Source organism: Bufo bufo, chromosome 1 (genome assembly GCF_905171765.1).
Source record: "Bufo bufo chromosome 1, aBufBuf1.1, whole genome shotgun sequence".
NCBI classification, from domain to species: domain Eukaryota; kingdom Metazoa; phylum Chordata; class Amphibia; order Anura; family Bufonidae; genus Bufo; species Bufo bufo.
In genome coordinates, this window is record NC_053389.1 from 772231029 (window position 1) to 772256832 (window position 25804).

The 25804-nt window shown below is 47.0% G+C and overlaps 1 protein-coding gene across 1 annotated transcript; it reads left to right on the plus strand.

Moving 5' to 3' along the window:
* The first annotated feature begins 392 nt into the window (after positions 1-392).
* VDAC3 (voltage dependent anion channel 3) lies at positions 393-14850 on the plus strand. Its single transcript, XM_040414827.1, has 9 exons — positions 393-477; positions 6395-6465; positions 9792-9841; positions 10345-10497; positions 10584-10636; positions 11281-11508; positions 11592-11742; positions 13543-13600; positions 14159-14850. Exons 2-9 carry the CDS (start codon positions 6399-6401, stop codon positions 14248-14250), a joined length of 852 nt encoding a protein of 283 aa, XP_040270761.1. The 5' UTR covers positions 393-477; positions 6395-6398; the 3' UTR covers positions 14251-14850.
* Positions 14851-25804: the final 10954 nt, after the last annotated feature.

Below are 25804 nucleotides of genomic sequence, written 5' to 3' on the forward strand. Positions count from 1 at the left end.
TCACATAAAAGAATGATTTAAACAATAGGTCATATTCTTATGATGCACCCCTTGAACTATTTTTTTTAATGATTTTTAGTAACTCACAATAATACTTATAGACTAATGCAAATGAAGCAAACATTTTTTAATCATTATAAATACTATATACTAATGAAACCGCCCCCGACATAATAACCCCGGCGTCCTCTTCTGTCACGTCCTCCATTATTTTATTATTAAATACCATCGAGACTACTAGGCACAAATGCCGCAGGGACGCTCTACCCGCTTCGCGACTCTATGGTGCTCAGTGATCGGCAGATGGGCCGTTAGAGCTACAAGCGTCTGCTGAGCCAATCAGTGGACGTTATTGTTTGCCCTAGCGCTGGGTGGGCGTGTCCTGGTGTATCATGTGGTCTTGGAATAGTGGCGGCGGTACATTCGCGCATGCGCCTTGCACAGGGAGACGCAGAGGAGACCTTCAGCTAGGGACAGGTGACAGGGGGCCGGGGTCGTGCGAGTGCTGGACGGGGTCTGTGTACCTGCGGGGTGGGGCACTGTCTGCAGGTGCTGGGGGCTGAGCAGTGCTCTGATAGGAGGTGATGGATGCCTATGTGCTGGGGAGGGGGAGTGTATGACATGAGGAAACGGTGTGTAATGTGCTGCCCGAGTGGAGGGGTGTGTGTAATGTGTATATAATGCACTAGTAGTAATATGTATCTATACTATAAAGTACTGCACCACTGGAGGGGTCTGTATATATTGTATGGGGGGAGGGGGCATTACTAGTAGTGTACTGCACCACTGGAGGGGTCTGTATATATTGGATGGGGGGAGGGGGCATTACTAGTAGTGTACTGCACCACTGGAGGGGTCTGTATATATTGGATGGGGGGAGGGGGCATTACTAGTAGTGTACTGCACCACTGGAGGGGTCTGTATATATTGGATGGGGGGAGGGGGCATTACTAGTAGTGTACTGCACCACTGGAGGGGTCTGTATATATTGTATGGGGGGCATTACTAGTAGTATGTATATACACACACACTGTTCTGCACTCATATATATATATATATATTATATGGGGGTCACTCACTAGTAGTAGTAGTTTGTATACTCCTGGTGTCTTTTGTGTAACTTATTTTCAATCAACAGGGAAGGAGAATGAGAGTTTGAATCTTCTGGTCCTTTCCATCAGCTGGTAGTAGTTACATTCAGATATTTCTCCTGAGTACCAATCGGTCACTGTTACAGTTTTCCATCAGGGATTTCCTACCAATGAATGAGAGGTGATATACAGTGTGTAGGGCGAGAGAGAGAGCGTGTCCTTACATAGTATAGTTATATATATATATATATAGCTATGTATATGGGAAAATGCCTTATATAGTGTGTGTGTGTGTGTATGTATATATGTGTATATATATATATATATATATATATATATATATATATATATATATGGGTATGTATAAGGGAAAGGGCTGTTTATATAGTACAGTTGTATGTATATGGGAGGGGGTGTCCTTACATAGTACAGTTATATGTAGCTATATATAATATATATATATATATATATATATATATATATATATATAGGGAAAGTGTACAGTTATATGGGAAGAGAATGTCTTTAAATAAAGGCGTATAATATGTGGAGGGGGTGTCCTTACATAGTGCCGTTCTATATAGGGTGTATGTATATGGGAAGGTGGTGTACAGTTATATTTAGGGTGTATTTACTTGGGAGGGGGTGTCCTTTATGCTACAGTTCTATATAGGTTGTATGTTTAGTCTATTTATGTATAGGACGGTCCTTGCAATATGGAGATACCACGGTATTATGTAGTATAATGATAGATAGATATATGTGTGGGGGGAGGGGGTGTCCTTATATAGTACAGTTCTGTGTAGGGTGTATGCATATGGCAGGGGGCGTACTTACATAGTACAGTTATATATGTGGTGTATGTATATCAGAGAGGGTGTAGTATATTGTGCAGTTATGGAAAGGGGGTGTCCCTATATACTAGTTATATATAGTACAGTTATATGGCAGTATGTATATGGGAAGTGGTGTCCTTATGTAGTAGTTATATATAGGATGTATTTGGGGGGTCATGGCAAGGGTAGGAAAGGGACGTGGCCAACACACGGGACAGATTGATCTTTATTCATACTAGTTTCCTGGTACAAATGAAGCCAGAGACGTACGGCAGCTCTGAGCAGTCAGATAACTTCTGGCGCCGACTGCCCCTCATCACATATTGGGGGCATCAATACCAGAGTCTTGATAAATCTCCCCCATAGTGGGGGCAGTAGTCTGCACGTCATGCACTTACGTAGTTATGTAGTAGGGTGTATGTATGTGGGAAGAGAGCGGTGTATAAAATGAATGTTTGGGTGTGTCCCCCCCAGCAGTTGTGTAAACCATATATGTTCTCATGGGATCCTGAGGGTCGTCCTCACAGATTGACCAAGGACGGCAGGACACATGAACCCACTGGTGTTGGAATGTAGGATACGTCACAGAAATGTCTCAGTGACTCCAAGTCATGTGACGCTGACGATCAGAAGACCAGGGACCCGGTGACGGCCGACAGGCGTACATTATACAGTAGTCGTAACCATAGCTGACAGTATTTAAAGGGGCACTACACCTAAAGTCCATCCACTCTCTAGTGTTCTCTGTTATCAGCCTATTCACAGGCTTTATTGGGATCGCTGCTTTACCTATCCCCAGATACGGTTACATACGCAGCGGAGGGCTGGGAGGTACACTAGGAAAAGCAGGAACGTCCTGATCTTCCTGGTGCACGAAGGGAAGACCAAACTACAGTGAAGACTGACACACAGGCAGAGGGGGGGGGGGGTGTATCGTTGCATGAGCACTGGGTCCGTGGAAACTACCTGACATCTCTTGTAGGTGCCATGATGGTGACTGGCACCAGTGGGCATCTATTGCGATGTAAATGCTCTCAGCCTCGGCCGTTTACATAATTTCCAGTATAACTGGGAATATACTGGTATCGTCATGTGCCGCCCCCTACCTGCTGTTTTTTCCGCTGCTGTCTGTGTTTGTGAGATAACGTCTTATAATGATACTGATAACAGCAGATAAGATACAGCGATGGGCACCTGAACACATCCGGCTCTGCTATATCAGCTTACTTAGAGGCCATTAAGTAGAGCGCATCTGGTTAATGATCTGTGTGAATGGTGATTAATGTGAGCTTGATTTTTGGGTAAGGGTAATGTTGGCCTTGATATGACTGTAGCAATCATATAAGTATTAGGCCGTACCGATGGTTTGGGGGGGATCTAGACATGTATTAGGCCTCATGCACACGACCGTTCAGTTTTTTTGCGGATCCGTGGTTTGCGGACCGCAAAACGGAAGCCGCCCGTGTTGCCTTCCACAATTTGCGAACCGGCTCCGGCAATATAAATGCCTATTCTTGTCCGCAAAGCGCAGACAAGAATAGGACATGTTATATTTTTTTAGCGGGGCCCCGAAACGGAGCCACGGATGCGGACAGCACATGGAGTGCTGTCCGCATCTTTTGCGGCCCCATTGGAGTGAATGGATCCGCATCCGAGCCGCAAAAACGGCGGCTCGGATGCGGACCCAAACAACGGTCGTGTGCACGAGGCCTTAGACGTATACACCAGGTAAATTCCAGTAATTCAGCAGTGGTGGGAGCACTGAGGCTCTGGATAATCAGAAATCCGGCTACGTTTGCCCACCTGACGGCAGGTTCTGGAGTCCATGGGGCCGTGATGATGCTGGTTTTGTGGTCTAACGAAAAACTCAGCAACTTCTAACGTCTCACTATGTTCAAGATCTCTACTTGCTGTCAGTGAGTGGGGAAAAAAAATTGTGGTACACTGCCAGAAGTTGAAAATTTGTACCGCCACTTTCCACCGTCTTGTAGATTGTGTCCAGTCTAGACAATCCTCTGGGCTGCTACATTTCACCTGCACTAATACATTGTAGCAAAGCATCAGAACAGGAGGGAGGTTTGTATTACTCATGTGCTAACCTCACAAGATCACCTAGACTGGATACATTTGCAGCTGCAGATTTTTAGACTGTTCACGTTGACTGACAGCAGAGATCTTGAAAATAGCGAGCCCTTGATACAGAGAGCTTAATAAAAGGCTGTAAACAAAGATGTTCTATGGAACGGTGACCTCACCTTTAGGGCTCATGCACACGAACATATTTTCTTTCCACTTCAGGTTTTTTTTTTTTTTGCGGACCGTAATCGGAACATTCACTTCAAGGGGTCCGCAAAAACAACGGAAGCTACTCCGTGTGCATTCAGTTTCCGTATTCCCATATTTCCGTTCCGCAAAATAGTATTGCATGCACTATTATTGTCCGCAAATCACGGTCCGAGGCCCCATTCAAGTCAATATGTCAGCAAAAAATACGGAACGCACACTGAACACATCTGTATTTTGCGGATCCGTACTATAGAAATGCTATGCCCTGCCCATATTGCTCATGTCTTTGGTGATTAATAAGTTACTGTTTCCGATCCGCAAAAAAACTGATCAAATACGGATATGTTTTGTAAAATAATGGAACGGAAGAGGACTTAAATCAGAGAGAAAAAACCCTCAGATGCGGAACAATGGACCCGTGAAAACCGGACTGCAAAACAACAACGGTCGTGTGTATGAGCCCTTAATAAGAGGTTAAAGGGGTCTTTAATGGCTTTTTGCTAGGACCTCCAGGACCCCCACCAGTCCTGAGAATGAATGGACTCCAGCACTATGGTTATACAGAGGATTGTAACCTGAATGAGTCAGCTGCAGTTCCCTGTACAGCCAGGAGCCCAGAGTGGCGCTGTGCAGGATGCAGCACTGTGGCCCCCTTTGTCAGTATTGTGGGGGTCCTAGAGGTCTGATCTCCACCCGTCATAAAGTGGTGATGTGAACAGACCCTAAGATGGGTCAGTGGCCCTCACTGCAGAGGACCTCAGGTGTTGGATTTTCAATCTGACTTTGGACTATTTTTGCCAGATTCAGAGATTTTCCGGATCATCGTACTTGTAGTGATCCGCGCGCCCTCGTCCCGCAGTCTCGAGGATTTGCTCTCTGCTCTGCCGTCTCCAGCAGTTGCTCCTCAGCCTCCTCCTGCATTCTGATCTTTTAAAGGGATTAGATGATGAAGAACATAGAAGAGGTTTGCAGCAGACGGAGAGCACCTCCCGCTGAGCGGATCAGCCCTCATGGGGCGGCCATATGACTGCAGTGGATCAGTACCAGGTCCCACATCCTTCCTACATGTCACCTGCCGCCATTTTACAGGGCGTGGGGATCGGGCAGTGCCATTGTCAGCTGTCGTTCTGCAGAAGTGCTGGTGCTGTGTATTGTTGGGCTGACAGCAGGGTGGTCTTAAGGAAAACCATTGCAGACCCATATGTGATTTCTCAGCCAGTACATGACCACTGGACCAGGACCTCGAGCAGGGGGTTGTCCAGCATTAGAAAATCATGTCCGCTTTCTTCCAGCAATAGCGCCACACCTGTCCACAGGTTGTGTCTGGTATTGCAGCTCAGCTAAAGTGAAGTAAATGGGGCTGCAATACCACATCCAACCTGTGGACAGGTGTGGCGCTGTTTTTGAAAGAAGGCAGCAATTTTTATCTAATTCTGGTCAATTCTTTTAAGAGAACGGCCTATGTTGGGGTGAGGACAGACACATCACACTTGTACATGATTGATACAGGTCCCCTGCGTCCCGCTGGAATTGCTTTGGAAAGGGAGGGGGGGGGGAGAATTTTAAAGTTTAGGTTGTAAAAGACTCTTACCAGAAACGGCTCCTTGTTCGTCCATGGGCCGTTCAGTTCGGCTCCAGTCACTTGAAGGGGATGAAATGTAATACCATACACAGTCCATGGACAGGTGCGGCACTATTTCTGGATAAACAGCAGTACTGTCCCTTTAAGATTTGCCCAAAAAATTTTCCCCATTGATTATGATGATGTCTGTGTGTCTTGTGAGAAAAATGTGTCACAGGTGGAAAAAACTAAATAGTAAGGGACATTGCGCTGAGCTTCACGGGATTAAAGGCCAGTTCACACTGAGTTTTTTGGGGCTGATTTTGGAGCCCTTCTGGGGCAGAATCGGCGTTGAATCTCTCATTGAAATGAATAGAAAGCAGTTTTCGCACCTTTTTTGGCGCAGATCTGAAAATTCAGCTTTTTATTCAACCCAATAGTTAAAAAAAGGCGCATGAAAAGCACTTTTTTCAAAATGAGTGGTGTAAACTGGTTACCGGAGGGGGGCAGGGTAGAGGAACCAGCGGCCGGTTTGATATTTAGCGGGCAGAATATAGTAGGAAGGATGGTGATCTATGTGATGTCATCTCACCAGCCTTGTTCTCCATCTTCCCCTCTAGAGCCATGGCCGTACCACCAAACTACGCAGACCTGGGCAAATCCGCCCGTGATGTTTTCAACAAAGGATATGGTAAGTGAAATAATCTCATTAAAAAGTCAGAACGTAGGAGGAAAACGCATCCGTCAGCCACGCAAACGTCATACTGCTTTAGCCTTAAAGGGGTTGTACCATCTCGGACATACCGCGAGGACATGCCTCCGATGTCTGATAGGTGCAGGTCCCACTTATCTCTAAGTGAAGGAGTGAGCACTGCGCATTCGTTTCTATTGGAGTCCTGAAAATGACTACACTCGGCTATTTTCGGAAGTCCCGTTGAAATGAATGGGAGAGCAGCCACTTCTATGGGGCTGACGGAAATGGCCAAGCCAGTGCTCGGTTATTTTCGGCGCTCTCATAGGAATGAATGTGGCGCGGTGCGCCCTCCAGGACTTTGCTGACTCTGTTCTAAGTGTAGGTCCCAGAGACGGGACCCACGCCTATCAGACATTGGGGGCATATCCTAGCGTTATGCCCCCCAATGTCTGAGATGGTACAGGGGTTGTCGGCTTTTTTTTTTTTTTTTTTCTATATTGATGACCTATGGTCAGCATAGGTCATCAATATCAGATGGTGGAGGGGCCACTCCCGGCACCCTGCACCGATCAGCTGTTTGAAGAGACCACAGCGCTGTCTTCTCTGTTTACCTGCTCGCCGCAGCAATTACCACTATGGCGTCCCCATTCACTTCTATGGGATGGCTTCGTCCTATTCAAGAGACTGAAGAAACTTTTTAAAGAGGGGCCCTCACTTCTCCTGACATGTCTGTTTTAGTAGCTTCCTGGATTCCCCCTTAATATAACTCTGGAGCATCTTTTCTTAGGACTCTGTCTTGTGCTGTTCCTCTATTATTTCTGCTAGACCTTTATGAATAACTTGTTAACTGGGTGTTACCACTTGGGGTGTGTCCCTCCACAAACTGACGCTGGTTCGACAGGATGGTGTCACTGTGAATCGACCCCCCCCCCCCAACCGATAACACCCATTTAGACTGCTGGTAATTCATTCAAAAATGTCTAGTAGGAATAATAGAAAAATAGCACAGCATATAGGAATAGATGCTCCAGAATTGTTATTACATTGGGGATGCAAGTAGTTACTAAAACAGACGTGTCAGGAGAGGGGAGGGGTCCTCTTTAAATGTTCTTTATTAGCACCCACTGTGTAGATAAGGACCCACCTTGCCTTTAGCTACATTCACTCGGCCAATCAGTTGATAAATATAAGCCTGCCCTCTATGCTTCCGCCATTGATAGGAGTTCTAGACGTGGTTCTGAGGGGTATTATATTAAAGGGATTCTGTCACCTCATTTTACCCTATAGAGATGCGGAGATGCACGGCTAGATCGCCGCTAGCATGTCCGCAATATACCTGTCCCATATCTCTGAGTGGTTTTATTGAGTATAAAAAATGATTTTATATATATGTAAATCAGCCTGGTAAGGAGCCCAAGGGGCTGCTCTAACCGTTCTGGAGCCCAGCACTGCCTGTATCCAGGAATCTCCTCCTTGCTCAGTCAGATTGCTGTAATCTCGCGGTGCGTGAGGTCGCGCATGCACAGTGCCGGTGTTCCATGAAAATCTGCTACCCTCGTCACTTCCGGTAGTGACGTAGCGGCTTCGGAAGGCTGAGAAGGAGGTGCGTCTCCGAGCTCGCTACCTCAGTGGCTGAAAAGAAGGTGGGTTGGCGCCTGCGCAGAACCAACTAGGGTAGCGAAATTTCATGGGGAGTGCATGTGAACGCGCCGAGGGAGGGTAGGTTAGATTTACGGCCCACAGCGCATGCGCGCTGCCCGCAACCCTACTGGCTGGGGAGGTAGGGACATGTAACGGGTAACTCGAACAGCAGCAGAGGTTGTGGGAAGTGCCATCAGGCATTGTGAAATGTCCCTACCCAGCCAATGAGCTTGTGGGAAGCGCCCATCAGGCGTTGTGACCTACATGTCCCTACCTCCCCAGCCAATAGGGTTGCGGGCAGCGCGCATGCGCGGTGGGCCGTAAATCTAACCTACCCTCCCTCGGTGCGTTCACATGCACTCCCCGTGAAATTTCACTACCCGGTTCTGCGCAGGTGCCAACACACCTTCTTTTCAGCCACTGAGGTAGCGAGCTCGGAGATGCACCTCCTTCTCAGCCTTCCGATGCTGCTACGTCACTACTGGAAGTGACGAGGGTAGCAGTTTTTCATGGAACACCGGCATAGTGTTCCTTCCCTGTGCTGGCATCAGCCTCAGGGAAGGAACTGCGAATGCGCGACCTCGCGCACCGCGAGATTACAGCGATCTGACTTTGTGAGCAAGGAGGAGATTCCTGGATACATGCAGTGCTGGGCTCCAGAACGGTTAGTGCAGCTCCTTGGGCTCCTTACCAGGCTGATTTACATATATATAAAATTATTTTTTACACCCAATAAAACCACTCAGAGATATGGGACAGGTATATTGCGGACATGCTAGCGGCGATCTAGCCGTGCATCTCCGCATCTCTATAGGGTAAAAAGAGGTGACAGAATCCCTTTAATTTGGGGTCTACCTTTATAACCTTCACAATAGGTCCGCCATTCCGTTTGCAGACACAGTGCTCCAGATTCCCTTAACAGTCCTAGCAAAATGGTAACCTTCTTGCTGCCTGCAGCCACCACTAGGGGGAGCTCACTGCATTCAGATTTATATGTATTCCATTGGTCTGAATAAAAGAGAAAACCCTCTTCACTGTGCTCCTGTTCTCCCCCTAGCGGTGAGTGCAGGGAACCAGAATGTTGTCATTTAACACTGTTCCTGTGTGAAGGGAAAATAGGGGATCTGGAGCACCAGTCGTCGTAATGATACATTGCAAAATAATGGGTGCACCCTAGCAAAAATATTTCATATACTCATGGCCCACAGTGGAGGATGGACTGTATAGCCTGGGGTTACAGTAGTCGGCCTGTTTAATGATATTGGGAAATTGCATTCTGGGTATTTCTAGAAGTAGGCCTGCGGGAGGTCAGATTCCCCGTGTCGTCCTGCAGCCTGTATTGTGTAAGGCCGAATGCACATGGCCGTGAGCGGTCCGTGGTATCCCGGCCTGGCATCCTGTTGACAGTAATACACTTGTATGATCTATACGAGTGTATTACTGTAGTGCAGCGGCGGCATGAAAGACGCCGTGCGCTCCTGCTGTCAGCAGGATGCCAGGCCGGGATACCACGGACCGCTCACGGCGTGTTCCACGGCCATGTGCATTCAGCCTAAGACCGTTGCGGTCCAGTCTCGGGCGACAGTCCTAGAACAGAACCGGTGATACCTGGGGGGGGGGGTTTGCTTTTTGCTGGTTGGAATGAGAACTTCCAAGACAACCGTTTTGCCTTCTTGTTATAGGGTTCGGGCTGGTGAAGCTGGATCTGAAAACAAAATCCTCCAGCGGAGTGGTAAGTAGTGATATGTAGAGATGTAGCAGGGCTGAGTTTGTCCTCTACCTTTATTTGTGCAGTGCGATTAGCTGCAGTCCTGTATAAAACCACAGACATTTTATTTCCCTATCGCTGTGTGTTGATGTGCCAGGTGACAAACCCAGCTCTGCTACACTATGAAATATTATAGGGCGAGTGCTCAGATTGTGTTGGACATAACGTGTTCTTTTCTTCCCTTCCTCCACGCTGCTTGGATTGTAACAGATGGTAAGCCACAATAACGCTATGGTGTAATACATACTGTATAGGTCCCTAAACCGTAGAGTGGCTGAGGAGGTCCATCTGTATGGCTGGGGCTTATAGCGCCCCCTAATTTAACACCCATAGATAGGACTAATAGGATAAGTGATCTGCTTAATGTGTGTGTAAGCGGGACAAAGTGGACAACACCTTCTACTCCACCTGCGCCCCCTCTCTCTCTTCTCACAAGTAATATTCGGGTCCTCATGTGATAATTGCAGGAGTTTACAAGCAGCGGATCTTCAAACACCGATACAGGCAAAGCCTCCGGGAGTCTGGAAACCAAGTACAAGCTGAAGGAGGCCGGCCTCACCTTTACCGAGAAGTGGAACACAGACAACACTTTAGGGACGGAGATCGCCCTCGAAGACAAGGTGAGCTGCGGCTGCCGTCCTGAAGGCCTTAGCGGAGTCTCCAGGGTAGCAGGGGATATTAATGCATCTTGTTTCTCTTCATACAGTTGGCTAAGGGCCTGAAGCTGGCACTGGATACCACATTTGTACCCAATACTGGGTAAGTGGCACTGCATTACCTCCTTACACCCACAGGTCAGATGGCTGTGCACCTGTATGGAATAATGCAGACTGCTGTGCTATTCTATGTAGCAGTATCGGCTGTACGAGGAGACGGCGCACGCAGTGCACACGTGCCGTCTCTGCTGTTCCATAGACATACAGCGGAGAGCAGGAAGGGAGACGGCATGTGCGCACTGCATGCGCCGTCTCCTCGTATCGCTGATCAGCGGGGGTGCCGGGTGTTTTACCTCCTAAGGATAGGTCATCAATACGAAAAGCCCAGAGAACCCCTTTAAAAAAAATCTTAGAGCAGTGATTCCCAAACTTCTCTAGGACAGGGGACTGCAGACTAGGTAGCGACCCCACTACAAAACCCTAACCTTTCCTCCACACGGACAGCATGTCACCAGTCGCGTCCTCCTTGGTGACATCACCTCTGTGACCATAACCAGGAGATGTCATCATTATGGACAGCCAAAAATCAAGAATGGCCCAAATTTGAGATGCGCCCCCCACTTCCCCAGAAATGTATTCCGATTAACCCCACCTCTGATCCAGCTGCCAGTTCACCGAATCCCAGAGAACCTGCCAGGCATCGCAGTTTGGCCACACTGATGTATCTTCTTCCCTTGTGTTTGACAGTAAGAAGAGCGCCAAGCTGAAGACCTCCTACAAGAGAGAGTATGCCAACGTGGGAGTTGATATTGACCTGGACCTGGCTGGTCCCACTATATATGGTTGGGCTGTCCTGGGATACCAAGGCTGGCTGGCTGGCTACCAGATGGCCTTTGATACCGCCAAGTCCAGGCTGGCGCAGAACAACTTTGCCCTGGGCTACAAAGCAGGAGATTTCCAGCTGCACACAAATGTGTAAGTTTCATGAACCCCTTTTATGATGGGGGGTACAACTCTTCTGCCAGCAACAAGATGGGCATCTGCTTCTCTCTTCTTAGGAATGATGGCACCGAGTTTGGAGGGTCTATCTACCAGAAGGTCAATAAAGATGTGGAGACCTCTGTGAGCCTGGCATGGAGCGCAGGCAGCAACAACACTCGTTTTGGCATTGGAGCCAAGTACCAGCTGGACTCAAACTCCACCGTCTCTGTAAGTATGCCACAAGGAATAGTGGCATGCACAGAACCGTCCTTGTGGCTGTGTCTGGTACTGCGGCTCTGCTCCAGTCACTTGCAGTACCTGAGACAGACATTGGCGCCGCTGTGTTGGTCACCTCCTTATCTAATGGCCTGTTCTTAAGGTGCTTGGTGGTTGCTGCGCTAGGCTACATGTCTGAGGTAAACGACGACTCCTCCTATGTACTGCACACACGTATATGATGATGTGTAGAGCCGTATATTTCCAATGATTAAACAGATATTCCTTATGAAAGGCCAGTATATTCTTGACGCCGTGCACTATGGTAGAGGAACCGGCCCAGAGGAGCCTAAAGAGTACCTGTCAGCTCTTGTGCCTATTTAACTAAATACTTGCATTCTTTTATGGAAAAAAAAAAAATCTATTCTAGGGCATATTTTCCTATAATTGTGTGAATACATTGACTGCTGGGTGTTATTTGCCTTGCACCTTGAGAATCTCATTAGAGTCTGTGTGAATCGGAGACTGGAGGATTGGAGTGGATCATATATCTCAGAAATAAAAGCAGACCTTATTTTTATTTATTTTTTTCCACATCCAATCCACATTTTTTGCCTATTCATTTCAAAGGGCCCTCAAAAAATACAGATAACACACCATGTGCTCTCCACAGAAAAACAGAGCACGCCCTTGTCCATTTTGCAGACAAGAATAGACATTTTCAAATTGCGGGATGCACGTGGCCGGTATCTGTATGTATTTTGCCTTCTGCAAACTGCAGATCCACAAAATACAGTCTTGAGCACGAGGCCTTAAAGGTCACCTGTCAGCAGATCTGTCCCTATGACACCGGCTGACCTGTTACATGTGCGCTTGGCAGCTGAAGACATCTGTGTTGGTCTCATGTTCACATGTGCCCGCATTGCTGAGAAATATGTAGTTGTAATATATGCAAATGAGCCTCTAGGAGCAACGGGGGTGTTGCCGTTACACCTAGAGGCTCAGCTCTCTCTGCAACTGCTGCGCCCTCTCCACTTTGATGGACAGGTCCAGGCAGGCATGATGGCGTTTTCCCTGCCTGGTCATGTCAATCAAAGTACAGAGGGCGCAGCAGTTGCAGAGAGAGCAACTCTGTTTCATAGGTACGAATCTGCTGATAGATGCCCCTTAATTACTTGGAGGGTGCAACTTGTGCCTCTGCTGCTTCCTCTGAATGTAGAGCACCTAGATCAGTGATGGATAACCTCCGGCACTGCAGCTGTCGTGAAACTACAACTCCCAGCATGCTCCCTTCATTTTTGTGGAATTCTGAGAACAGCCAAGCACGTGTGCATCTTGGGAGTTGTAGTCTTACCACAGCTGGAGTGCCGGAGGATAGCCATCACAGGCCTAGATCCCTTTGGCACTACTCAAGAGATTTTCATCAATTAAACAGTCTAAGAAACCACTGACTAAATCAGGGCTCAGCAGCCAACAGCACTGCAGCTGTGAAGCTACAACTCCCAGCATGCTCCATTCACTTCTGTGGGAGTTCAGAGAACAGCCGAGCAAATGTGAATGCTGGGAGTGGTAGTTTCACAACAGCTGGACTGCAGAAGGTTGCTGACCCCTGGACCAGATCAGTCCTTGAATCGTTCTAAGCAAACAGGCAGGAGGGCCAGAGCCATTTCATTGTGGAAATCATTGGTGGTTCCAGCCCATGGACTTCATCTGTGACATGAGATCAACGCACAGACGTGACAAGGGATCTTCATGTATTCACCTCACTATTGGTTATGGATTCTCTGCTAACGTCACTGTTCTTCTTCCTAGGCCAAAGTTAACAATGCAAGCCTGATTGGAGTAGGCTACACACACAGCCTGCGACCTGGTACGTGCCTCGTTATCTGTCATCTGCCTTTCATGCGACATTGAACATCTGGTCAGAGAACAGATGCCATCATTAACCCCTTAGCCACTAAGCTTTTTTGGGCCTGACAAAGCAGGCATGCAGGACTTTCGTAGCATAAGGCCACAGTAGAACGGTGTATTGGCGGTTGTTTAGAAGTTAACAAAAATTGGCTGTTTTGCCCACAACTAAGATAAGATGCCATCTAAATGGAGAGCTCCAGGCTGCTGCATCCATGCGCGCTGCCATCTTGAATCTTGTTATAGTGCAACAAATCCACCGTGTCTGAACATACCCTTAATCTTGATAATTATGGCCCATTGTTGCCAAAGGAAAGGCCAAGTTCACACACTGGGATAGATTTATCCAAGCGAGTGGAGCAGTTTCCCTTAGGAACCAATCAGATTTCGGCTCTCCTTTTTTGGAGGTCCTTTTGCAAATTAAAAGCCAGATTCATATGGTCAGCTTCTCCACTTTTGCATTGAGCCTTGTGAGATCCGTACACGATTTCATAGCGGAGTGTAATTCTTTTCTTTCCAGGGGTGAAGCTGACCTTATCTGCTCTGATCAACGGGAAGAACTTCAGCGCCGGAGGCCACAAGGTGGGGCTGGGCTTTGAGCTAGAAGCATAATGTGGTAGTAGGTCATCTATGAAGATCCACCAGCCCTGACCCTTCTCCCCTCCAGAGACTCCCACGAAACAGATGTGATATCATGTACACACAGTGCTGAGATGTGTCCTGTATCTTAAGGAGCAGAGGTTCACATGGCTGCAGGATCGGACAACACTGCCCTTGGTGGCTACCTTGATGTCCACCTCAATTAGGATCGGCAGATGCGTTTAAATGTCCATAGATCCCGTTAAGAAAACCTCTATAGATGTTTCCTCATGAATATCTGACTCTTCCCATCCTCTGGTCTCTATTCCGATATTCATTTCCCACATACACTACATGCTAGGTATAGGAGGTCACATTTTGAAAGCCTAGTTTGTTTAGTTCTTTGGTGAATTTCAGTGGTCTACTGTAACAACCGGCCATGGCACCCTAGGTTTGTTATACTACTCTGCTCCCAAGATAGTTGCTTTACCATTGAAGTTGTGTGCTCACATCAGGGTGGAAAAGAGTCCCTGGTCTTTACTGCTCATGTACTTCTGAGAGAAGGAGCAGTGCACGCCCCATTGTCCAGAGTGTCCTCATAAAGTATTGTAATAAAGATGGCCACCCACACAAGTTCCTGTCTTATTACTCTGTATCAAAGCTTCATCTGTGTGGGGAGATAAGTACTGTAGCTGGAATGACGGGCAACACTAGGGTTATTTAGTTTGGAAAAGAGTGGCTTGACCTAAGTTAGGGATGAGCGAATTGACTTTGGATGAAACATCCAAAGTCGATTCACATAAAACTTTGTTTCAATACTATAGGGAGCATACCACTTGGAACCGAACCCGAGTTCGGGAAATGTTTTTTTTACAGTATAAATCAATTTCGGAAGTTATGCAAAGTCTCAACTTTGGCTCATCGGAGCCAATACATTCTAATACTGTATGGAGCGCTCGCTCTGTAAAATATTGAAACAAAGTTTTATGCAAATTGACTTCGGATGCTTCATCCGAAGTCTATTGGCTCATCCCTAATATCAATGCTCAGAACAGAGCTCCCGGAGGGTATTAGTATTCCTTAAAGGCTGTTTACACCTTCAGTGGTATTTTTTTTTTATGACTGCATTTTACTCATTTTGGGCTAAAAATTATTTTTTCAATTGGTCTTTATTACAAATATTGAGCCTCTCACAAAGGGTTAACTTTTTCTAGCTGTGTGACTGGTACTTTCACTTTGTGCTGGTCATCTAATAAACCTTATCACTAAATTACTAAAAGGTCATAAACACTTATTTAAGACACATTCTTACCGGTAAGATAGGAACTGAGCTATAATAAGTGTGTAGGTGGTCAGAGATCGGGAGCCCATCAGATGAGCTGGCTGAAGGAGCAGAGAGAAAATTCAGATCCTGCAATTAGAGTATCTCAGCCCTGTACAGAGAAAATGACTCCATATCTAATATATAAAGCTGAGTGTGTGTGTGTGTGTATGTCTGCTAAAGGAATCCACATTGTCGCATTTACAATCACAAAATGTGGCACACAGGTACATCAGGTGTCCAGGAAAGTTTTAGACCAGGTCTCTAGGATGTACTGTTCCTGAGTTATTCCCAAAAAATGCATTAGCCAATAGAAGCTTGGTCACATGACCCTTATCAGCCAATCGAATTTTGAAGGTCCTCCAGTCTCCACACATACAGTTTTACTCCAGGTTTCCATAACAACCCAGCCATATAGCTTTACTGCTGTAGGAGAGCTTTAAAGGAATTATGTTTTTATCCTCTGAAAATCCAGTTTATTTGGTATGCAAATGAGCCAGTAAGGTGCCCAGACATGCCCCCTGCCACAATGTGTCCACCCTCAAAAGACTTAAAACCCCACCCCCAGGTCCAGCCAGCCACGCCCCCTACCACCTGAGCCGACAGGGATTGAAAAAAATTGAAGGTAAAAATCAACTTCTGTCAGCTGCAGGGGTGAGAGGGAGGGTGACTTTCTCCCTGCAGCTTACACTCAAACAGCAAAGTGATGCTGTATTAGAGTGAGCTGTTCAAAAGGACAGGCCCACTCCTCAGCCGACTGAGATTGAAATAGTGAAGTTAAAAATAAACTTCTAGGTCCAGCTAAGCCACGCCCCAATCTGGTTAGACCACGCCCCCCTCCCACTCAGCCGAGAGGGATTGAAAAAATGAATGTAAAAATCAACTGTCAGCTGCAGAGGTGGGAGGGAGGGTGACTTTCTCCCTGCAGCTTACACTCAGACAGTAGAGTGCTGCTGTCTTAGAGTGATCTGTTCAAAAGGCCACTGTTAAGGGGGCGGGCCCCTGTGGAGGTCACTGTCAAGGGGGTGGTATGCTGTGAAAGTCACTGTTAAAGGGGAAGGCTGCTGTAAAGGTCAAAATTAAGGGGGTTGGCTGCTGTGGAGGTCCAATTTTAAGGGACGGGTCAGTGTTAAGGGGTGGGGGGCTGTGGAGGTCAATGTTTTGGGGACAGGGTGCTGTAGATGTCACTTAGTGTATAGTGTTGATATCTTTTAACGACACACACTAACATTAAATGAAATAGATTAAATATACCCGAGCGAAGCAGGGTCCTTCAGCTAGTTTTTAATAAAGATTAATTGAAAAAAAGATTTTTAGCTCATAATGAGCACAATGCAATAATATATTTTTTTTTATGCCCCCAAAGGTGCACATACACTCAACCATGTGTGTTTTGTGGTCCTCAAATCGCAGATTCTGCATGACATTTTTTTTTCTCCCAAGCTCCTGTAGAAATGTCCCATTCGGACAACAATAGGACACTTTTTTTTTGCATGGCCGCAGAACGTGCATACACATCTTTTGCAGTCCCAATTGAAATGAATGGTTCCGCATCCAATCCAATCCAAAAAATGCGGATCGGATGCAGACTGAAAATACGGTCGTGTGCATGAGGCCTTACAGAGATCCAGCTTGTGGTAAGAGTCTTACAGCCTATGCTTCCTGGGAGAGTTACCCAAATTAATTCTCCTGTAATAGAAAGAAAACTCTCTAGTACCACCTGTAGGTAAGTCTGTGTCTGACCCTTTAAAGAACCTAACTGGTCAGAACAGAGATCTTTCACACCCAGGACTGTGTGTTTAGAACAATTTGACTGCCACCCCATCAGTAGGACACGTCACTACTGTACTATACTGTATGTAGTAGCTGCAGCAGGATCTGTCCCTCACCATATAGCCAATTTCACATGAGCTTGTTGGGTCCGGGAAATGCGCTCTATGCCCTGGAAGCATTTCCCAGACACTGCAACTCTTACTGAACTGATTTATGATGCTGTGAATTCCTATCTGACCATGGGTCTACTGCACTGCACTCTGAGCATTATGTGACAATTGCACAGTGGACCCATGGTCAGGCAGGAAATAATCATGATGCAATAAATGGCCGTCGCTCCTTTCCCAGACCCAACGCACTCATATGAAACTGGTCCATGACACTGGATGCTGTCAGAGGGGAGAGTCACATGAAATAAATAATGCCGACATTCAATCTCCACACCGCCTACAGCTCCAGACTGTGCAGAAGGAACCTTATAATACAACCATTTCTGTGGGAACGAAAGGGACTCGTTCACTAATTTTTTTAAATCTCAAATCGCATATTGACATACGTGAACATTCTATGCAATTTCTTATTTTTTATTTATTTTTAAAAGGATGATTTTTTTCTCAAGTTTCTGTCCAGAGTCTTTTAAGAACATCTGTCAGCAGAACAAACCACTCGGTGCACTCTTCTTCCTCACACATCTTGAGGCCGGCACCAGATTACCCTGGGTTTTTATCTGCAGGCAATGTGCCTTAATATTGCAGTATTCAGCCCTTCCTGCCTCTTGTCCATTTGAGGCTAGGTCATCACCAAAAAATAAATAAAAAATGTGCGCCCATACAGGTCCTGCCCTCCTCAGCCCACATCACCGCAGGACCACCCTGGCTGTGTGTACCATACTGGGCCTGTGCCCTATCCCGGACAGTGGAGGATTTCTCACAGTTTCCCAATCGCCCTCCGGGGCCGTTTGGTTGATAATGCTCCACCTGCGAAAATTCAGTGGAGGACATCTGAAGGATTCCTAATCCGCCTTTCGGGGCCGTTTGGTTGATAATGCTCCACCTGCGCTAAGCCAGTGGAGGACAACTGAAAGTTCCCAATCCACCCTTCTTGGTTGTTTCATTGATATTTCTCCTCCTGTGCAATACAATGGAGGACCTCTGGAATTTCCCAATCCACCCTCCTGTGGCGTTTGGTTGATAAAGCACCGCCTGCACAATCCGGTAAGTGGACCTTTAGAAATTCCATTCCACCCCCGGGGTAGTTTGGTTGTTATATCACCACCGGCGCAGCCTGCAACTGCTATGGGCTGAAGGCTAAGAGGCAGAACTGCGCACGAGCGGGCCAGAGCAGGACATAATTCCTCCTTGCTTACCTCCGCCCTTCCTCCCTAGGATCACGCTCTGAACCCTCCCTCACTGGAGGGGTTAGTCCGAGGGGGTAGGGGGAGGAAATCAGTTATTCGGACTCTGACATGAATCCGGTTCAATCTTCTAAGATTGCGTCCATGCTAGCCGGCGGTACTGGTGTATGCATTACCCCCTTCCTTAGGCAGTATTTGCACTACTTCTGGATACAGTACTTACCTTATGTATTACCTCCTTCCATAGGTGGACTAACCGCACTAGCACTGGTCTCAATGCCAGCCATAGGCACCCCCCGTTCCGTAGCTGGCAGAATTGCAGTTCCACTGGGCTCAGTACTGTCAGTATGCATTAGCCTCTTGTATAGGTGGCATTAGCACTGCCATTGCAGTGTTTACCGTATGCATTACCCCCTTACTTAGGTGGAGTAATTGCACTTCCCACCGGATACAGGACTTGTCATATGCAAGTTCCTGCTGTGTGCGTTACCCCGTTCCATAGGTGATGTACTTGCACTACCTTGGGTTACAGTACTTACCGTATATGTTGCTCCCTGTCATAGGTGGAGTGATTGCACTGCTACTGAGTGCAGTGCTTACCGTAGGCATTTCCCCCCCTCCATAGGTGGGGTAATTACACTTCCGTTGGATGCGGTTCTGACTATCGCGCTACCCCCTTCCTTATCCGAAGGATTGCACTTCCACTGGATGCTATTCCATCAGTCATTTGCCATCACATGCTTCCTGTGGCATTACCCTCTACAAATGATCCGTTGACGGGGGAATCACTAAGCATCTTTGCATGCTATAATTCAACTACGCCACGACACTAGATGCCTTGGCTTCCTTCACAGGTGGTCCATGGCAACAGTTGGTACCCGCTGGTGCCTGGTACTCTCCATCTAGTGGCATATGGATATCGCCACTGGATACTACGGCTACTTTTCTCCCGGCACTGGTTGGGGGCACAAAAATGTCGACCTTTGTGCTCTCAGGGGGAGGGGTCACCCAGCAACACTTATGGGTTCTAGAGACCCCCCCCATCCAGGTCAGTCACATTACACAGAATACTGTGATCACGATCCAGCAAGCAGAATATTCCACTGACTCTGGATTCTTTGTCCACGACTTTTCCTTATCTAGGTGAGGGTGTTTTGCTGGCACTCTGCAGTGACTACTACAGCGGGTTCTCCTTCGCAGGGGAAGTCTTCACGCTAAGGCTAAAAAATCGTAGTCGCTGCAGTAAGGCAGCCCCCCTCAGGTAGGGGTTCTACCCTGGCACTGCTTCGGCGGTTGCTCCTGTTCAGCGCCCTAATAAGGTGGAGTGTTTAAGGTTAGCTCTACTTAACTGGGACAGCATGGTACCATGACTTCTACTGGATGTCCTCAGGCCCGCCCTCAGTTTTACGCTGGCAGAGCATGCGGCAGCTCCTACTGCACAAGAGGCGTTTGCGTCCCCATTACATGCTAGGGTTCCTACTGCACAGCGCTTTCGTCAGGTGACAGATTCTTCTAACACGAGAATCAGTGACCTCTACGGTGTGGCCTCCTCCTCAGTGGAGTATGGCGTTAGCATTACTCTTGTGGCTTCCCTTGTATGGCCTCCTCCTCAGGCGGAGTATTGCATTACCACTAGATTCTGTAGAGCGCCAGTCTCAGATGGGAATGGGCTATAGCTCTGGCCTCTTACTGATTTACACTACCTTCTGTCGTCAACTTGGGCGTTGCGATGGCGTAATTGCCATTGCTGATCAGCACCTACCTTCGGGTGCGTTCTACTGAATAGCTTAGTCCCTGCGGCACTCGTCAACCACTAGATTGCCGTGATAAGCGGGACTTGGATGCTAATAGTTGATGCCGTGACGCCATCAGTGCTACCTCTCTTCAGATATGAGTAATGTCTATGTCACCTCACGCCAATGGTGGTCATTCTTTTCATTGCTCATTCCGGGGGTGGACTAAGAGTCTCCCCACGACGGGTAGAGCGGGTGTCTGTCACGCCTTGCCACCGCTGGTAGGGGTTTTGTCCCTGGAACAGAACACCCTTTTCCTTTCCTGTCCTGTCCCTCCTCGAGCTGGATGACTGACCACCTTCCCCTTCTGTCTAGCTGACCAGTAGCCATGGGCTCTGGAAGCCCATCTCTCTATTTTTTCCACGTGACCAGGGTTCCTAGGGTACGGTGGAGGCTTTGGACGGCGTAATCGAACTCCACCCGGCAAGAGTATTTCTCTCATCTTTGTTCCACTCATCTGCCCTTCCAGGCAGGGTTGCCACATTGTCAATATATGGTCACTGACGGGGCTTCCCATCACAGATGATGCTCACATAGGCTTTTATCTTTCTCCGAGGTATTGTTCTTTGGCCTGCAGTGGGGCATGCCTGGCTCAGGCGTTTTTTTCCTCGATGGTTTCTCAAGCAGCTTCTCTCGCTAGAAGTCTCACCACAAGCCTCTACGGCTATAAGGGCATTGGTCTACCAATTTACCGCTTCCTAGGGGGCGTTCTCTTGACTAGAGGAGGATCCTGCGGACCTGGATTTTTAGTTCTACTTCCACAGTTGCGGCCAGGAGCCGGCCTCGTCCAAACGACCTGTAGGTCGTTTGGTGGCATTTCAGTGAGGAACAGGTCCTCCCTCTGGGACATCGTCTTCTCCTTTTTATTTCGGGGAAGGCGGCATTCCAGGTGGCGGGATCATCCACCCAGCGTTTTTCGGAGTGGATACGCCTTCTTGTACGCACTTTTTTTCTTTTATCATGAACATAAGATAAGGCAGTGCTCCGCCCAGTATCCTCTTTCTTCGCAGAAGGTAGTCACCCTTCCACATCATCACAGACATGGATTTCTCTTCTTTCTCCCTTGCATTATACAGAGCGAGCTCTCCATCAGTCATGTGTTTTGGCCTCTGAGATTTGCTTGTCCATGACTAGCGCTTACCGCTGTACAGACTTTTACCTGTTTTTTCCTGGCGGTCCTTGTCAAAGCTTGACGGCCTCCAAGGGATGTTTTCCAGTTATATCTGTTTAACAGTTGCTCGGGCATTCCGCTCCCGGGGTAAGGCACCGCCCAGCGGTCGGCGCTTCTCGGTTCATCTCCTCCATGCAGTAGCTTTCCAGTTGTAGAAGGCAGTGTTGCGGGCTTTCTCTGTGTGTGGGGATGGAGGAAGCGGGACTCGCGGGTTCTCTCTTTGTGTGGGGGAGGAGAACAGGCTCTCTCTGTGTGGGGGCGGAGGAAGCAGGACTCACAGGCTTTCTCTGTGTGTGGGGATGGAGGAAGCAGAACTCAAAGGCTTTATGTTTGGGTAGAGGAAGCAGGACTCAAAGGCTTTCTCTTTGTTGGGCAGAGGAAGTGGGACTCACAGGTTTTTTCTATGTTTGAGCGGAGGAAACAGGACTCAGGCTTTCTCTATGTTTGGGCAGGGGGATAAAGGACTTATGCTTTTGATAGAAGTCCTGGCAGCAGATGAACGGCATTTTACATAATACTGAATCAAGATTTCAAAGGATATTCACATCTCAGACTTTGGTGGCATATCCAAACAATATGCCATCAATGTATGAGATGGGTATAACCCTTAAAGAGAATTAGCTGAGCATCACCCCCTCTAGCCGAAGCTGCCCTCAGCAAGGTGACCCGACAGAGCCCCTCAACCATCTACAGCTGTCAATGTGTATTGTAGCACTTCAATACAAACATGCCTGGCTGATAGTCATGCAAACATTACACTCTAGCTCAGTGCTTCTCAATTATTTTCTGTCATGCCCCCCCTAGGAAGAAGAAAACATTTCGCGCGACTGTAAATAGTATCATTTGTCTATAAAATTGTTATAAGTACACCTCTGCATAACACTGTATCCTTATTGACGTATAAGAGAATAAAAAAAGAAAGAAATGTGGATCGGACACACACTTATGGGGGGATCTGTGGATGACGGACACTTATGGGGGGGATCTGTGGATGACGGACACTTATGGGGGGGGATCTGTGGATGACGGACACTTATGGGGGGGATCTGTGGATGACGGACACTTATGGGGGGGATCTGTGGATGATGGACACTTATGGGGGGGGATCTGTGGCTGGCACTGTTACAGGGGGATCTGTGGCTGGCACTGTTATATATGTGCCATCCACAGACCCCCCACCCCATAACAGTGCCATCCACAGTGCCCCCCCAGCCCATAACAGTGCCATCCACAGACCCCCACCCCTTAACTGTGCCATCCACAGATTCCGTGTGCCCGCCGCCGCCGTTTAAAGTTATTAAACATGCCCCCCTCACTCCTAATAGTACCGTATATCCGAATTTCTTCTGTATAATGCCGGCAGGCGGGCCGGGCGGCCGGCGCGTCCCTCAGTGACGTCACTTGTCTGCGCCGCCTGCTTCATTCATAAAGCAGGCGGCGCAGGCACGTGACATCACTGAGGGACGCACCGCCCAGCCTGCCTGCCGGCATTATACAGAAGAAATTCGCACACCCCAAAGGCCGGCCCTGAACGAGCCCCCCTTTACGGAAACCTGGCGCCCCCCCTGGGGGGCGCGCCCCACTGTTTGAGAAGCACTGCTCTAGCTACATGTATCTAAAAAGTAAAAAAAATAATAATCACATCATGCCCTCACTCTCCGCTGTTCTTTTTTTTTTTTTCTTCTTCACTTCAGACTTCAACCTCATAGAGTGTACACTTATACGCTCATGTTCCGTTTGCCAGCCCTTAGCGTCTCTAAGCAGGTTTCGCATCATTAGTGTATTTATTTTTCTTACTTTGTTTTTCTCTTGCCCCAGTATGTGATAATCTTTTATTATTATATATATATTTTTTTTTTTTATTTTTTTTTTTGGGGTTTAAGGTATTACTCCTTCCTTTTTTAATTTATTAGTAGTCTCGGGTAGGATGAATCATCACTTCCTTTACCTTATCCCCATTCCTCCCTCCCCCCCTCAATCCCCCCACCCTCCCCCTATCTCACCATAAACAATCCAGAGGACTTTCTCCTGATGCCTACGTCTCTATTTCACTTTATCTTTAGGTCTCAGCCCCTAAGTTTTTCGGCATAGCTCCAGGATCTCTTAAAAATCCTCCAATTTTCCCACTTTTTATCTTGAACTATATCACTGCCTTCCACTCCTACTCTCAATTCTTCCATTCTATAAGTTTCTTCCACGGAGTCTATCCACTCCCAAATGTGGGGGCAGTCTACTTCCTGCCAATTTCTCGGTATTATTCTTTTGGCAGCATTTAATAGATGTGGGACCAGGTTTTTTTTATATTTTTTGATTTTTTTCCCCACCCCCATGAAACAATACTATCCACGGGTCCAGCTTAATTTTTTCTTTTGTGATCTCTTCTATGCATCCCAATATTTTTTTCCAGAATTCCTCCACCTTAGGGCATTTCCACCACAGGTGGGCCATAGTTCCCGGTGATCCGCATCCCCTCCAACACTCTCCCGTTTGTCCTTCGTTGAATTTAGATAGTTTATCTGGGGTCATGTACCATCCAGTCAGGCATTTATAGCTCATCTCAGCTGTACGGCTGTCTACTGCCGAGGAATGGACCAGTATCAGCATTTTTTCTATTGAGGTCCTATCTCGCTTTGATCCAAGTTCCCTCTCCCATTTTTTAACATAAGAAGGGATCATCCGCTCGTCCATCTTTAACAGGATCTTATATAATTTTGAGATCGTTCCCTTGACCTTTTCCGATGTGCATAATTTTTCTAAATCGGTTAACTGCTCCCCTGACCTCAGTGGGTGCGGTAGTCTTTGTATAAAGTGGGCTAGCTGATGGTATCTCCATTCGTCGATTTCCCCCAAAAAATTTTTCCCCTTTAATTCTTGTAGTGTTATAATGTGCCCATCTTTTATTACATCCCTTAATTGAATGGTGTCTTTTTTTATCCAATTTCCACCAATCTGTGTTTTGCCCGGTACAAAATAGTCATTATTTTTAGTGCCAGTAATGGTGAGTTAAATTCCTTTTCTATTTTTTTATATTTAGTGTCCCAAATTTTTAGTGCATTTTTAGTTATCTCATGTGAGTTCTTATCTAGTGTCCTATATTGAGGTGGGTTCCATATAATCTTGTCCAAGCTGGCTTTTGCCATTTCGTTTTCGATATTGACCCATCTTTTTTCCTTACTGGCCCTAGCCCACTCCACCACCCTCGACAAAACCACTGCCTCATAGTATGTTTTAATGTCTGGTACCGCTAGTCCCCCCTTAATTTTGGGTTGTCTTAGGGTTTGGAGGGAAACTCTATGTCTCTTATTTCTCCATATGAAGTTCATAATCTGTTTTTTAAGAGCTAAGAAGAGTGTTCCGGGTAAGCTTATGGGTATCATCTGGAACTTATAGGTAATCTTTGGTAGGATTACCATTTTACAAAAGTTTATTCGTCCTATCCAGGATATTGGTCTATTTTTTATCCTCCCAATTTCCTCCCTAATTTCGTTTAGCAAAGGAATATAATTTTTCTCATACATTTTTTTTATTGATGGGACAAGAAGAATACCAAGGTACTTAAGTGCTTTTACCCAGGAGAAGCAGTATTTCTGTTTTAAATCCCTTTCCTCTCGTCCGTTGACATTGATACTCAGGATCTCGGTTTTGGCTACGTTAATTTTGAAATTTGATATTTCTCCGTATGACGTGCATAAATCTAATAATTTTGGGATTGAGGTTTTAGGGTCTGACAAGTAGAAGAGGACGTCATCGGCAAATGCTGAGAGTTTATGTTCGTCCTCCCCTATTTTGACTCCTCTTATGTCGGGGCACTTACGTATCCTGGCCAATAATGGCTCCAGGGAGAGCACAAACAGGAGTGGAGACAGGGGGCACCCCTGTCTAGTTCCGTTTTTCATTAACAATTCTTGGGATAGGCTTCCATTTATTTTTATTTTTGCCCTTGGTTTCTGATACAAAGTTGTTATCCACTTCCTCATCCTTTGGCCAAATCCCATTTCATCCAGGGTACGCAGCATGAATTCCCAGTCTACTCTGTCAAATGCTTTCTCCGCATCTATCGACAAGAGTAGACTGGGGATTCCAGTTATTTTCATTTTTTGCATTATCAATACCGCTCTGACTCCATTATCCCTCCCCTCTCTTCCCTGGATGAACCCTGTCTGGTCTGGGTGTAC

Bases quoted from the DNA above. Each gene is read 5' to 3' on its own strand.
- VDAC3 (XM_040414827.1), top strand. From the start codon at position 6,399: ATGGCCGTACCACCAAACTACGCAGACCTGGGCAAATCCGCCCGTGAT. The intron at 10,498-10,583 runs GTGAGCTGCGGC...CTCTTCATACAG, and splicing joins AGATCGCCCTCGAAGACAAG to TTGGCTAAGGGCCTGAAGCT. The intron at 13,601-14,158 runs GTACGTGCCTCG...TTTTCTTTCCAG, and splicing joins CACACACAGCCTGCGACCTG to GGGTGAAGCTGACCTTATCT.